The 14,951-nt window shown below is 38.9% G+C and overlaps 1 protein-coding gene across 3 annotated transcripts in view; it reads right to left on the reverse strand.

Moving 5' to 3' along the window:
- STARD3NL (STARD3 N-terminal like) overlaps nt 1–14,951 on the reverse strand; it is a 52,190-nt gene that overhangs the window by 15,611 nt on the left and 21,628 nt on the right. For 2 of the 3 annotated variants that reach the window (XM_007981570.3, XM_037988181.2), the window contains 2 exons: nt 7,171–7,453; nt 478–555 (listed from right to left, as the gene is read on the reverse strand). In XM_007981570.3, coding sequence (XP_007979761.1) covers nt 478–555; nt 7,171–7,395 — 303 coding nt within the window. In that variant the 5' untranslated portion in view covers nt 7,396–7,453. Of the gene's footprint in view, nt 1–477; nt 556–7,170; nt 7,454–10,432; nt 10,455–14,951 lie in introns of those variants that run through there. The other variant, XM_037988182.2, reaches the window with a different exon arrangement.

Consider the following 14,951-nt stretch of genomic DNA (forward strand, 5'->3'; position numbering starts at 1 on the left):
AGAGACTGGCACTGGTCTGTAGACCAGCATTTGGGAATCCCTGCTCTAGAACTTAATGTAATAGCAAATTAGGTCTCACATTAATCTCCCTTTATGAAAGAAAGAACAAGGCAAGAAAAAAAAAAGATGGCATTTTTATCATCCTATTATATAAATAGGTGAATTTTCCTTTCAGTGACTAGATATGTCAATAGGTTCTATTTGTCATTTGAAAGAATAAAGGCTCTCCAACAAGAAAATAGGAACGGCTCCTTATGCTGCCCTCCCTTATCTGTCATTAATCTTTTATTTCCTTGAGATGGTCAGACAATTCCTTATTTAGAGAGAGAGAGCATTGAATGGTGGGGAATTAAAAGAAAAGGAAAATATGGTCAGTGTTCAAAAGAGGAAAAAAGGGCATGGAATTTGAAGTCTATTTAGAGGAAATCTGCCTTTTGGGTCAGCTTTACCACATCTGAAATGAAACATAATACTTACAAATATATCAAAATACGAAGAATAGTAGTCATACTGCATCACCTCCTTCTCTAATGTGTTCTCAATGCCTCCATTCACCTAGCAAGGAGAGTAAGAAGCAAAAACAAGGAGAGGTTTATGTGTGGAATTAAAACAAGGGTAAGATTTCCTATCCAACTTTCCTGCCTATCTTCTTAGAACCCAGAAATGTTAAAGTACGGAAGAGAAGAACTCTCATTTTAATAGAAAAGGGCTGGATAGCACTTTCTGATTCCTCAATTCTGAATTCATTCATTCAACAGATATAACTGTATAGTGAAAAATAATAGCTTCTGTAGTTCATATTTGGGAAAATTAAAATGTTAAGAAAATTATTTTTTCCCTTCTAAGATAAAGTCTTCAATCATACAAAAGTATACTTTTAAAGGCAATTCACCTTTATCCAGGACTCCCTCACTTTCTGATCACTCTCCACAGTCTTAGGTCTTGGAAGGCCATGGCTCCCCTGACCTCCTGGCAAACGTCAATGATGGCCATTAGCATGACACAGGATAGAAGTGTAAACATTCTCTGTGGCGGTTTCTCATTTTTACTTCTCCTGGCATTTAAACATTCTGCACTTCTATCAATTTAAATATATTGTTAACATGAATAGATAACAAAATAAGGACAGTACTAGACTCAAACCTGATACAACTTTCTGTCCTCTCCCAATTCTACTGTCAAAATAAATCTTATATCATCGAGTTCAAAATTTGACAAATTAAACTATGGAGCTTAATACTTTTAAAAAATCAAGTAAGGGGACATGTGTCGGCAGCTAATGCAGCACCCAAGCAGGGTAACTGTGAGTCCCTGGATTAGCCTGATCAGAGGGAGCAGGACGTGCAAAAGTAAATTCAAATTTCCAATGCAGAGCATGGGCCTGGCAAACAAATGCAGAAAGTCTGAAAAAGGACCAAAGGAAGGACAGTTAACCAGAGACCTGGATAAGAGGGAAAACAATAAGGAACACCTTTGCCAGGTTCAAAATCGAATGAAAGTTGCCATAGGGAAGGGTATTCTTAGCTTAGATGTCATTTCACATATTTGTATTTGTTATGCAAATGAAAGCATACCATAAATACTATCCTGTGCCCTAAAATCCCTTAAGGAGGTCTACATTTCTTTGTAATTAGCTTGGATCCTCTGTAGACCTGCTTGGCTATAGACCTTTACAAATGAATAGAATTGAAAACCTGGGAGGAAGAAGGAATAATGATTGAAAGACACCCAACCATTTAGTCTCATTACTGTGTCTCTCCGGACTAAGGAAACTTGCCAATATCCAGAATATTAAAAGAATGAATATTCTCAGCAGCCTATAGCAAACAGGGGTTCTCTACCACTTAGAGACCTCCCCTTGATTCCTGGGAGAACAGGAATCAAAGCTGCCAATACAGTTTTGCAATAAATAACCCATAGCTTTTCACTGGTATCTGCATACTTTAAAATACTCTGATTTGGAGTTGCCTTCAAATAGACATTATCTAAAATTTATATTTCTATCCCTAACTTACACTCTAAATCCTCATTTCAAAATTTTTATCTCTAGCTCAAGATGTCTTAAATAAACCATCGTTAGTTTCACGCAAAATCCCTTCCCAGTCAGTTCTGGTACTACTCTTCTAGGTTTCATCACTGGAAACTTTAGAGTCATCTTTGCATACTGGGGATGATAAAATCAGCCTATCAACAAGTCTTCTCACACTCCTTCCTTTAGTGACTCTCAGGTTAGTTCTTTCCTTCCTATTCCCACCACCTTCAATGACATTCCTGCAACAGCTTCTGAATTCATGTTCTTACTGCCAATCTGTCCCACCTGCACACCACTGCCACAATGATCTTTATCCATTCACCAAATATTTGCTGAGTATCTATTATGCACAGGCACTGTTCTAAATATAAGAAATACTTCAGTAAACAAAATAACATCTGTCTTCATGGAGATTATATTCAGGCAAGGTGAGAGAGATGGCAAGTAGGAAAATAAATGCTACACAGACACCAGAAGCAGGACAGTGTGATAGAACAATGAAGACATTTAAACTGATACTAGCAAGATAAGAAGTTGAATTCTACAAAAAGATAAAGGAAGTTAATCATTTCATATAGAAGAAACAACTAGTAGAAGGGCCCCAAGATAGAAAGGAGCTTATTCCTGTCTGAGAAGAGGAGGAGGCAAGTGTGCTCATCTACCATGAGCCAGGAACAGAGGATGGGGAGGAAGTCTGAGAGGCTTCTGGGGGCTCTGCAAGCCAAGGTACGACATTTGGATTTTACTCTAAATGTCCTGGCCTGCCAGTGAAGAGTTGTAACAGAAAGTGACATGATCTGACTTTTGCTTTTTCCAGGTTACCCTGGCTACGGTGAGAAGAATGGATTGTATGGTGAGCGGATGCAGGTGACCAGCCAGGAGTGCAGTTTGGATGAGTGATAATGTGGCTTGGTTGAAGCTGGAAACAGTGGAAAAGAAGAGAGGTGGTCACATTTTGAATATATTTTAGAGGCAGATTTGACAGGACTTACTTTTAGACTGGATATGAAGCATGAAAAATATAAAGCAAACAAGCAAGTCAAAAATGAGTTTTCACTTTTGGTCTGAGTCTCTGCATTTGCTTACTGATGAAGAAGGGGGAAAGAAGCTGTGTGTATGTGTTGGGGGAAGCATGTTAAGTCAGACATCCAACTGGACAGGTCAAGGAGGCTGTGATGTAGACTGTGAGTCACTGACTTCTGCAAAATCTCAAAATCACGTTGTCCATTCTGCTCCAGAATCTGTAACAGCTCTTCATTGCAGTAAACATAAATCCTTCTATATACCTTTTAATAATTTGAATAATCTAGCACCAGCCTACCTATGCAATTTCATTTCCAATAGGCACCTTACTTTCTAGTCAGGTTAGTATTTTCTCAGCCTCTGCCCCTGTCCCCTCCAAATACAAGCACTTGAGCACACACTCCCCACACATAAGCACATACTCCTGCTTCAGTACTTCCATGCACCTTGATCTCCAAACCCTCTCACCAAGCTCCACACTGAAGGATCATCCTTCCCAGATCATCCTCCCATCTTAACTGCCACCTATCCTTCCAAATCCAATTCACAGTCCATCTCTTCCATTCACTCCCTCAAACAGTCTAAGCCACTGATCTCTCTCATCTGAATTTCTGTTATACTTGGTCATCACAGTTTATAGAGCATAATAGGAATGAGGTAATAGAATCAGAATTAGCAGGGTAATAAGTACCTGAAACTTAAATGTAACAATAGTGAGAAAACAGTAACCAGCATTTTTTTTTTCCTTTTTCTGGGTCAAATTTATTTTAGTTATTAATAAATTACACAACCTGTAATTGTGCAGACCTTTGTATCTTCAAAGGGGCTGCTGTATACATCTTTCCATTTGATCTTCACATGGACCCATGAGGAAGGCAAGACCAGTATTAGTTTGCTGAATTGATCAAAAGGCCCAGAGAACTTATTAAACAGCTTGCCTAACGCCAAAGACCTGGTCACGAAAGCTCTAAGTCAAATTAGGAATGTTATGACATTTTCTAGTACACCAGTTAGAAAATAACAAGAAAAAAGTCACTAAGCACTGATAAAGGCTTTTTTTGAACCATAATCTCAATCAAGCATCAAAAGCTAAAAAGAAAGCCAAATTCCTTTCCACTGTCACTATTTTGATCCTTGTTCATACTGTCTACAGAGACTAGGAGAGAGTCTGCAGAGGGAACAGAGTCCTCAGGGAACCCAAGCCATAATTCATTCCAGATCCAACTTGGGAAATCAGTCTACTCAAAGGTGGACCAAGAAGCCTTGGATAGAGTCAAAACCATCCTTTTGACTGACCGAAAAGAGATCAGGAGCCCTAAGATCTTCTAGAAGGAAAATGAACTAAGGTGGTGTTAGGCTTCTCTGGCTCATCCGAGCCCTACACTCAAGGCTGGGATGGTGCCAGTCAGATCCCTGGAGCACAGAGGGAAGGTGGCTAAGGTGGAAGTCATACGTGGAGGCAAAGTACTTTGGTTATTGTTATAATTGCAGAGAACAGCTGGTTCCCCATATTCTAAAGGCCTAAGCACTCTTTATGACATTTTCTTTCTTCTTTTAAGACTACGTCACAAGGCAGTATAAGATTATGTGCCATATTTATTCAGCTAAACTCTAAATTTCATGTAGTTTTTTTTGGTAGAGCTTGCAACACCTGATTTAGAAACCTGTTCTCTGGCACTCAGTAAATGTAAAGACACAAAAAATAATAATAATGGATTTGAATGATTAGAGTTTTACAGAGAGACAACAGAACAAAATGAATGGTACTGTGTGTAGTGAAAACGCCAGGTCAAGGTTGACAATTCAAAACCAGTAGAACTAGAAAGGGGACACTGAAAAACAATCATACTAAAAAAAGTCATGATATTCTTGCTTAAAGATCGTATACCCTTTTCCAATCTCTTAATTTTACAACTGGGGAAACTACTAGTTGGTGAAAAAGTGAGGATAAAAACACATTTCTAAATTGCTAGGCCTGGTGATTTTTCATTTAGAACATGTTGCATGCAGATGTAAATAGATAACTTGTCTGTGAACAAGAATGGGGGGCAGTCTACTTCATTTCTATTTCCCTGGAGAAAACTGAAAGGAGGGAAATGAGAAGTGTGATCCCATGAACCCACCACAGTTCTGCCCCATGACTTTCCTCATTTAATGGCACATAGTGATATAAGCAGCCAAAGCAATGAATGCCTGGACTTGCTGTTGACATTAAAATGATTTTTAAGTGTGCCCCCTTAAAATTACTGCTGTGTTTCCTGGTGCATTTCTGGTAGACATGGTGACTCACGCCTATAATCTCAGCACTTCAGGAGGCTGAGGCAGGTGGATCACGAGGTCAGGAGATAGAGAACAGCGTGGAGAACAAAGTGAAACCCTGTCTCTACTGAAAATACAAAAAAATTAGCAGAGCGTGATGGTGTGCACCTGTAGTCCCAGCTCCTCTGGAGGCTGAGGCAAGAGAATTGCTTGAACCCGGGAGGTAGCAGTTGCAGTGAGCCAACATTGTGCCACTGCACTCCAGTCTGGGTGACACAGCAAGACTCCATCTCAAAAAAAAAAAAAAAGATGCATTTCCTTTTCATCTCTCATTACATAGCTATAGTTCTGAAAACATATTACTCCTTTAAAATATACATTAAAATATTTTCTTTAATGTGCATACATAGAACAAATAGTAAAAAGAAACTCTAAATTACTATGTCATATCACTGGCCTGTCTGGTTATAAACAAAACTTAGGCATTCCCACAGTGCAAAATTAACAGAAGAAAAATCTGTAAACAGAAACTTAACAGTGGACTCATGTTCCACATCACTGTGATTATGGGATGAATATTATTTTCTAATGTAACTGTCTGCTTTCATAATGAGTTTAGGTCCTCTGTTAGGATTCATGAAGAAATTAAACGAGATTCAGTGACCCTAATTATTAAGTAATTAGAGTTTAGAATTGAAATTACTGCTATGAATTAGAATACTAATAAAAAATTAGGTTAAGATGTTCCTTCTTGCTGTTAAAAGACAAAATTTAAAGTAATTTTCAAACAGGAATCAGCATCTTTTCACAACTTCTGTATTGTAATAAATTCTCATAAAGCATCTAGCACTGTGCCTAGCAAAGAGTAACCCCCTAAAAATAAACAACAACAGGGAATAATTATTACTAACTAGGTCTTAGCAAACATTTCCTGGAAATAAATGAACTGCTGAAAATAGGAAAGCAAAGACTTTCTGCCTGTGAGGAAAACCTTCTGGAGGAGCTCACCTATTTGTCGGTAAGGAATGTAAACAATCAGAGCCAAGGCTTTGGGACGAAAACACATATACTGGGTTAAATAAAAAATATTAAATGAGTTTCATCTGTTTATTCTGATTTTTATTAATGCGGTAACTAGAGAATTTAAAATTACATATTTAATAGTTTGCATTATATTTCTATTGGACAGTACTGGTCTAAACAATTGGTTGGTAATACAGAATAACTGCATAAACCTCCGAATGTCTCCAGGACAACTTTTCTGGTGAAACATAAATAAGTAATCTCTTTGCAAGAAAGTAAAGAACAAACATATGCCAAATCTTAAATCTGGGAACTAGAAAAGTACACGAAACATCTAAAACGTATTCCAAAAGCATTCTACATTTTCTGGAGGAAGGATGGGTAAACTTTTTCTGAAAAAGACTAGAGAATAAATATTTTTGCCTTTGTGGGTCAGAGGGTCTCTGTCACAACTATTCAACTGCAACTACTCAGTGCAAAAGTCAGCCATAAACAATATGTAAACAGACAGGCCTGGCCGTGTTTCAATAAAACTTTATTAAAACAGGTCTACTGAATTTGTCTTACAGCCTATAGTTTGTTAACCTCTGTTATAGAGCAAAATACCAGGAATTCAAATTTCAAAATCCCAGAGTTTTAAACTGACCACATTTGCCTGAAACAATAATACTAAAGAACAAGAAAGGTCCAAATCAGCAGAACAGCAGCAATGGCTTCATTTGGAAAAAGACAGAAATTACTAAATGAGACAAATGATAAGAAAAATGAACAAAAAAAACCCTGTTGTCTCTGGAAACACTTCTTAAAAAGTCATGAAAGAACCACCAACTTACATTTAACTCTATTATCCACAGTAACGTTACAAATAAGAGGTCAAAGGTGACAAACAAACAGAAAGTCCTCCTGACATCAGATATGCCTTTCTTTTCCCTTCCTTCATAGGACTCAATCCTGGCCATGAGTTGTGTGGGGTTGATGGAATGGATGTTGCGCAGAGAAGCATGGGAGCTCTGGCTCCCGGTGAGAGCGTTCTCCATGTCTTCTGGCAGGTGGTTCATCCTGGAGGAGGGTTACAGGAGCCTTTTTCCAACCTCACCATCCCTAAAGAGAAGACACCTTTGGGAAATAAAATAGAGACACCATGTTAAATTCAAGCTGATCAAATATAACTGTGTTACCCTCTCCACTGTGCAACTATTTCTCTAACTGAACAACAGAGTACCTTGACTGATTTATGTTTTCATGAAGACATAAAGAGAAAGAGAAATGAGAGCAAAACATGTTTTAGAGCAATACTACAAAACAGCTGTTTTAGCAAAGAATGGCAATAGAGGAGAAGCAAACTGACTGTACGAAAGGGTGAAGAACAGGATGTTAGCTACAATTGAAAGCAGTGTTCCTGACGACCTGGAGCAAGCCTCTTGGTGAACAACTCATGCCGGTTACCTTTCTGTGCCAGGGAGAAAACCTCCACAGTCCTGTAAGTATAATTATGCATAGGCTAGAAAATCATTTACTGAAAGCTTTCCTGGAACATGTAAGCAGAATGTGTAAATTAGCTATAAAAAAGCTTATTTCCAAGGCTGGGCAATACAGCAAGATCCTGTTTGTACAAAAAAGAAAAATTAGCTGTGCATGGCAGCACAAGCCTATAGTCCTAACTACTCAGGAGCGGCGTGGGAGGATCGCTTGAGCCCAGGAGTTGAGGTTATAGTGAGCTACGATCATACCACTGGACTACAGCGTGGGTAACAGAGCAAGACACTGCCTCAAACAAAAAACAAAAACAAAACAAAAATCACACAAAAATCCTTACTTCCTAAGGAGGAATTTCTTTCCATCAAAAGTACCTGATAAACTAAAGTTAGCATTTCCCCATCCTCTCAATGAACAAGGATGTTTCCAGGCCTCTTCTTGGAAAAGAAGTGCACACTTCAAGAAGTTTAGCACCAGGCAAACCACCCAACCAATAATTACAGAAGGTATAGTTCTATACAGAGATGCAGGCCCCTCAAGACCAGAGAGCGCTTTTATAATAAAAATAAAAGATGAGCAATCTAAATAATCTGATCTGCTTATGGATGGGACAAGGATATTAAACAAAGTGTGGTGCATGGTATGATTGTCAAGTAGTCAAGTTTCCTTTTCTGTAGGACCTCTCCCTGTGGGATTATATACTCCTGGCTCTACTGAACTCATATCTGTTCTTTAGTGATGAATATGACATGTAAGTGGGCAGAAGTTCATATGCCACTTGTGTCCAGACCCGGTGCATGACGTTCTCCTTTCTTTCTGCCACAATGACTGGCAATGTCCAGGTAAAGAAGAGGACTTTCAAAGCTATAAAATAGAATTTAGAAACAGATGGCTGAGATTTCCCTAAGGCAATATGATCCTATTTGGTTCTATCATTCACTATCCAGAACTTTTTCTCTTTACACTTGACCCTAATTTCTCTTCCTTTCTAATTCCTAATTCCACACTCAGGAATCAAAGTCTTTCTCATACTTTTTAACAATGTGGTGGTAAAATGGCACAGCATTTATGAAGGCAATTTGATTATATGAAATAAGATACTTTAAAACATCCCTACTTCTTGATTTTGTAACCCTAAATCTAAATGAGATTAACCAAACTACAGACATTCAAAGCAAAAACTGATCTATGGCCTTAAAGGTCAGGTTAGTGATTATCTTCAAGAAAGAGGGAAGAAGCAGTGATTAGAAGGCAGAGGGTAGAGGGCATATTTAGGGGACTTGGTAAAGTTCTATTTCTTAACCTGAGTAGTGACAACATAGTTGTGTTCATTTAGTGATAATTTATTGATGTACATAGTAGTTTCAGTCATGTGTTAGCTCATAAAAAATTCAAAATGCTATATAGTATATACATGTACACACAACTGAATAGTGTATATTATCTTTCAATAAAAATCCCTATTAAAAAACTTTATCATAAGGTATCTATAATAGTCTCAATTAAAAAACAACCTAAATAACAAATTAGAATAATTAGATAAATCACAGTATAGCCACAGTATAGTCACTAAAATAAATGTTTATGAAGCATTTGTAATGACTTAAAAATGCCTGGGTTATGATAACTAAAATAAAAATCGAATACTAGGCTGGGTGGGGTGGCTCATGCCCGTAATCCCAGCACTTTGGGAGGCCAAGGCGGCGGATCACGAGGTCAGGAGATCGAGACCATCCTGGCTAATACGGTGAAACCCCATCTCTACTAAAAATACAAAAAATTAGCCAGGCGTGGTGGTAGGCGCCTATAGTCCTAGCTACTCGGGAGGCTGAGGCAGGAGAATGGCATGAACCCAGGAGGTAGAGGTTGCAGTGAGCTGAGATCATGCCACTGCACTCCAGCCTGGGCGGCAGAGCAAGACTCTGCCTCAAAAAAAAAAAAAAAAAAAATCGAATACTAAATGGAATACACACACACATAGTATGCTCAGAACTCTGTAAAATAAACCTAAACCGAATTCTTATAAGAATGCACCTATGAAATATATCAGATATTACCAATGATTCTCTCTGACTGATTAGATTATATTTTCCCCCTCCTTTGGCCTTTTTCACACTTTTTGCACGTGTTATATGTTTACAAAGAGAGGCATTAAATTCAAATATCACTCTGTTGGGGTTCTGGACAGATGTCCTCAGAACCCTAAGCAGCCTTTCCCTTTCTTTTCTGCCGATCCAGGCAACATTAGGTAATGTGTCTCAGACATTCAATTTGTTTCCTCAGAGTCAGCAAATCAGCAAAGCATTTTGAAAAACTCAGTAAGAAGCCACTTAAGTGTTTAGTAAAAGGAAAGAAAATATTAAGCTCCCAAATCGAAAGCATTCTTATATAATTTCTGTCTTAATGAGATCAATGCTACCCTAGTGGAAGGCATAGCAACGGCATTTTCCCCAGTAGCAGCTCTTAACACAAAGCTTGCAAGGTACTACCACCTGTCAGACTTCTAGGAGTTAATTCTGAAACAATAAGTAAATATGAAAGTAATTAATACATCTTTTGTAATGAAACACACATTTTAAGTTTAAGAAAATAGCCGAGGCCGGGCGCAGTGGCTCATACCTATAATCCCAGCCCCTTGGGAGGCCGAGGCGGGCGGATCACTTGAGGCCAGGAGTTCAAGACCAGCCTGGTCAACATGGGGAAACCCCGTCTCTATCAAAGGGAGTGGGAGCAGTGGTGCACACCTGTAGTCCCAGCTACTTGGGAGGCTGAGGCAGGAGAATTGCTTGAACCTGGAGGCAGAGGCTGCAGTGAGCTGAGATCGTGCCACTGCACTCCAGCCTGGGTGACAGAGTGAGACTGTCTCAAAACAAAACAAACAAAAAAAAAGAAATCTGGATGAATGAATATAGACATATTTTTGCAACAATATATCCTACATTATGATAAAGCAACTCAGATAATTCTAAGCCAGTCTAATAATTAGCAGCTATATTTAAAAATTAATTTAAATTATTAAATTCACTAATATGTGAACAGAAAATTGAACAAATTCAAAATTCAAACTGAGGACCAATTTTAGTAGGAAGATCTTTTTCAAGGAAATTAAATCATTTTCTTAGTTTCACTCCTTTTTCCTTCCACAAACGCACTTCTTGTGGATAAAAAAGATTAATAAAGAAACATACAACCCTAGAAATCTGAGATACATTTCAAAACAAAATATGATATTAAATACACAATGGAATACATATGGCTTGGGAAATGAGAATCATTACACGATTTTTCATATGTGTATGTGTAACTGCTAATTAGCAAGAATTTATAGATACTTTCACCTCAATAAAAAAAAAGTTACACAAAGCACAGACATCTCTAAGTGGACTGGCTCTAATCAAACTGATCTTTCTCTGGGAAAGAGGGAAGTTATAAAAAGGCAAGCGAGCTTGCTTTTCTTTTTCTTTCTAACTTATCTACTTAATCCAGTGAATTAACTGGTCTAGATGAAACCAATGACAAGGTTAATCTCCATTAGGTTATGAAAACACACAGTTCAGACTTCTAGAATTAATTTTTTGAGTGAAACTTTTACTCAAAAACAGAAAAATAAGAGAAGAAGGTTGCTTAGTTTGAGGGACTCATGTTAAAAACATACTATTCGAACTCAGAAACATTTGGCCATCTTTGTCCTCTATCTCCCTTACTGCTGGTGAAACTGACTAACAGTCACATATGGCCTCTTGCAGCACACAACAGCAGGTCAACAAATTTGACAGCTTCTTCTCCCCATGCCCCCAAAAAACAATTACTCCTGATTGATAATATATTTGGGGGATTGGTAAGGGCCTGTGGGCTGGTGGGAAAAGACAGCTCAAGAATCTTTCTTACTCCTACAAAGCAGACTGTAAACTGGAAAATTTGGGAAGCACTGGTGAAAAATACTAAGGAAATGTCAGCTAATTTATGCTCTGTAGGAAACTCTTGGTTTCTGCATTATTAGCCCTTATAATAAGACTGAATTTTTTTTTCTGTGACTCATTTCATTGGGATAAACTTGAGTTAAAGATATTCTAAATACAAGTGTATTTGAGTTAATATACTAGATATACTTCTAAATGCTTTTAAGGAACTGAGGCTTAACACACAGAATGTTTAGCCTGAGTTCCTTAAAAAATACATAGGTTAAATGAGTATAACAAATAGTGGAACAGGGAAGAACGAGAAGCACTGCACTAGCTTCTTCACAAGCCTTGAAGCGACACAGCAGGTTAAGGGCTGTGATACATTTCCAGATGGGTGAAATGGAGAAACCATGCCTCAGAGCAGTCTGGGGTGGGGGCTTTGAGGGGAACAGTGGGGAGGACCACATCTTCCCAGCTGCTTCTTGTTGCCTATTTCCACCTGTCAAACTCCCCCTGACAGTGAGCCAACTCTATTACCCTTCTAGTTGCTTCATCTGGCCAAAGCAGTCTCTCTTAAAACCAGATTACACATTCCTGGGTATGACATTTCATTCGAGTCTTGAGGAAAGACATGAAAACTGGGTGTGGGACTGGCTAGCCTAGGTGCTGGAACCCCACAGACTAGAGTAGAGCTGCCTGCCCAGCAAAGCCAGTGGCTGCAGGTTCTTGAGGCAATGCCAAGAGAGTCTGAGAAAGCGCAGAAAATGTGTCATGGGATTTTCACATGCAATAAAGTTCTGAATTTTTGGTGTGCATATGTACCAATATCACATGTGGATCTTGGTTAATCCCCAATACTTGAACCATGTGATTCTGACACTCATTGAGAAAGAGAGCTTCCTTTTAATCAGTAAAGAGAATGATCATTCCTTAAAGCCGCTTTCCACTGTCTGATTATTGGATTTCATCCTAACCATATCCTTCAGAAAGCTGAAGTACAGTATGAGTTCCTTCAGAGAGACTTTTCTGAATGCTCCCCATATTCCAACCAGATACATTTCCCCCAAGCTCCCCTAATCTGTGGATGTGACACTTAATGGTACTGCTTACCACAATAGGCCTTAATTATCCACTTCGCTGCCTCTCCCACTAAGTAGTATATTCCTTAAAGGCCCTGAATATGACCACAGCACATGACAGACAGCAGGAACAGAACAAATATCAACTGTATAAATTCTATCTAGCATCTAGCACAGATATTAGCAGAGAGTAGGCTATCAGCAATCTCTGTTGAATTCAGGAGATTACAACTGTTTGTTTTTGTTTCTGAGGAAGAGCTTGGGTATTTCTCAGATGTCATTTCAGAAGTATTAAATATTCAATCCGGAGTCCTGAGATCCTCTCTGGGGTTGGCTTAAGGAAAGCCATACCTCTCTAAAGAGGGTGCTAAGTATTGATTAGCTGTATACACAGGAAGCTAAATCTGCAATTCAGAATTTATCCCAACTGTGTGGGAAGTATTGGAGTGAAGAATTAGAAAATAAAGAAAAACATATGGGCGAGAAGATGAGAATCCCCTTTGGTTGTTTTTTGAAAAAGAGACTGATGTCTTGTTTTATACCAATGTGTAATGATCCTCCTCTATACTATAGTATCAGTCAGCTATTTCTATTTATGCTACATTAACAAATCACTAAAAACTCAATGGCTGAAAGTAACCCACATTTATGTTCAAGCTCACAGGTCTGTACGCTGCCTGAATTCCACCTGATCTAGGCCGCACCTCATGATGGGTACAGAGCCAGGTCGAAACATCAGCTCCACCTGCTTCCACACAGAAGTGACACTACCCAGACGGTGGACAGCAGCTGCCATGGAGCAGAAGCTACCACTGCTTGCATTTTACAGGAGCCCCACAATCTCTCAGCCTTCCTAGGAGGAGAAGAGAGACTGTGCACCTCCTGTTGACAGCCCGAAGCCAAGTCTCTCAACCCAACCACCCAGCCTTCTCAGCACTACTTAAGGCAGCAGCCAGGACACTGTATGTTTTCTTCCAAAGAATGTTGGAATAACAGACATTAAAAATATTTAATTTAGAAAGGCTTTAGTCATCATCTTAGCAAAAGTCTTTGGAGATGATTTGGCTTAGAGACATGTTTTCTTGGTCTTGTACAGTGTTTCTTAAGATACTGACTTAACTGCTAACATTTTAATTAATTACTTTTTCCCCAGACTTCTAGCTTCTTTGAAAAGTCAAAAGGTATAGAATCATCAGGCCTGCATTCTCTTACCATGATGACAAAGCCAAGCTGCTGACCACTTTAAGTGGGGCACACACTCTCCAGTTGGCCTCAATCTTCACCTAGCATGGAGGCAACTGACTTTGCCAGCCTGATCTTTCTGACTCTTCTTACAGGCAAAAACAGTGGGGCCTACATGGATCCATCTAAGAGATATTTCAAGGTAGTGTATAGTTATGATTCATACTTGGTTCTTTCCTTTCCATCGTCCTGCCTTACCCCAGATTCATAGAAGGAAGTAGGAGATACATCAAGAAGTGTTCACATGGTGTGCGAAATACAGTTATGCAATTTGAGAGTCCCAAAGGACAGACTGCCATGGCTGTGCCCACTGTATCCTGGGACTGGGTATCCCTGGAAGCAGGAAGCAGCCTGAACTGGCTGTCTTGCAAGGCCCCCCACTGTTATGAGACCTGGTTAATGACATAGAAGTCCTGTTTAGAGTCCTCACCTTCCCTTCCGAGGTGAAGCAGCTATAAGTAGGATATGGGAACAGTGAGTGAATAACCTGACATTTATATACTTACCTTGCTAGTATGAGAAAGAGGCCTGAAAAAACACAGATGCTTTAAAAATAAGCATGCATAGAGAAGAGAGAGATGTGGGGCAGAAGCTAATCCAGAATACTAAAAACACAGCAAGACAGAGTCACCTTCATGTTCTAAAGGCACCCATGTGACATGAGGAACATTATGGCATGCTAACAAGACCTGGAAAATTGATGTGTAAAATTTAACCTGTAATTCAAACTTTGGTAAAATAAAAAGTTCTGCTTAAAGTTCTGCCTATATGAGCCTGTCTACATTTTGAAAACACTTCAAAGATGGTTTGTAGATAAGATATTCTTAAAAAAAGAAACAAGTGGCTGGGCACAGTGGCTCACAAATATAATCCTGACACTTTGGGAGGCTGAGTAGTTTGAGAGTAGCCTGGGCA

This window comes from Chlorocebus sabaeus, chromosome 21, assembly GCF_047675955.1.
Source record: "Chlorocebus sabaeus isolate Y175 chromosome 21, mChlSab1.0.hap1, whole genome shotgun sequence".
Lineage (NCBI taxonomy): Eukaryota > Metazoa > Chordata > Mammalia > Primates > Cercopithecidae > Chlorocebus > Chlorocebus sabaeus.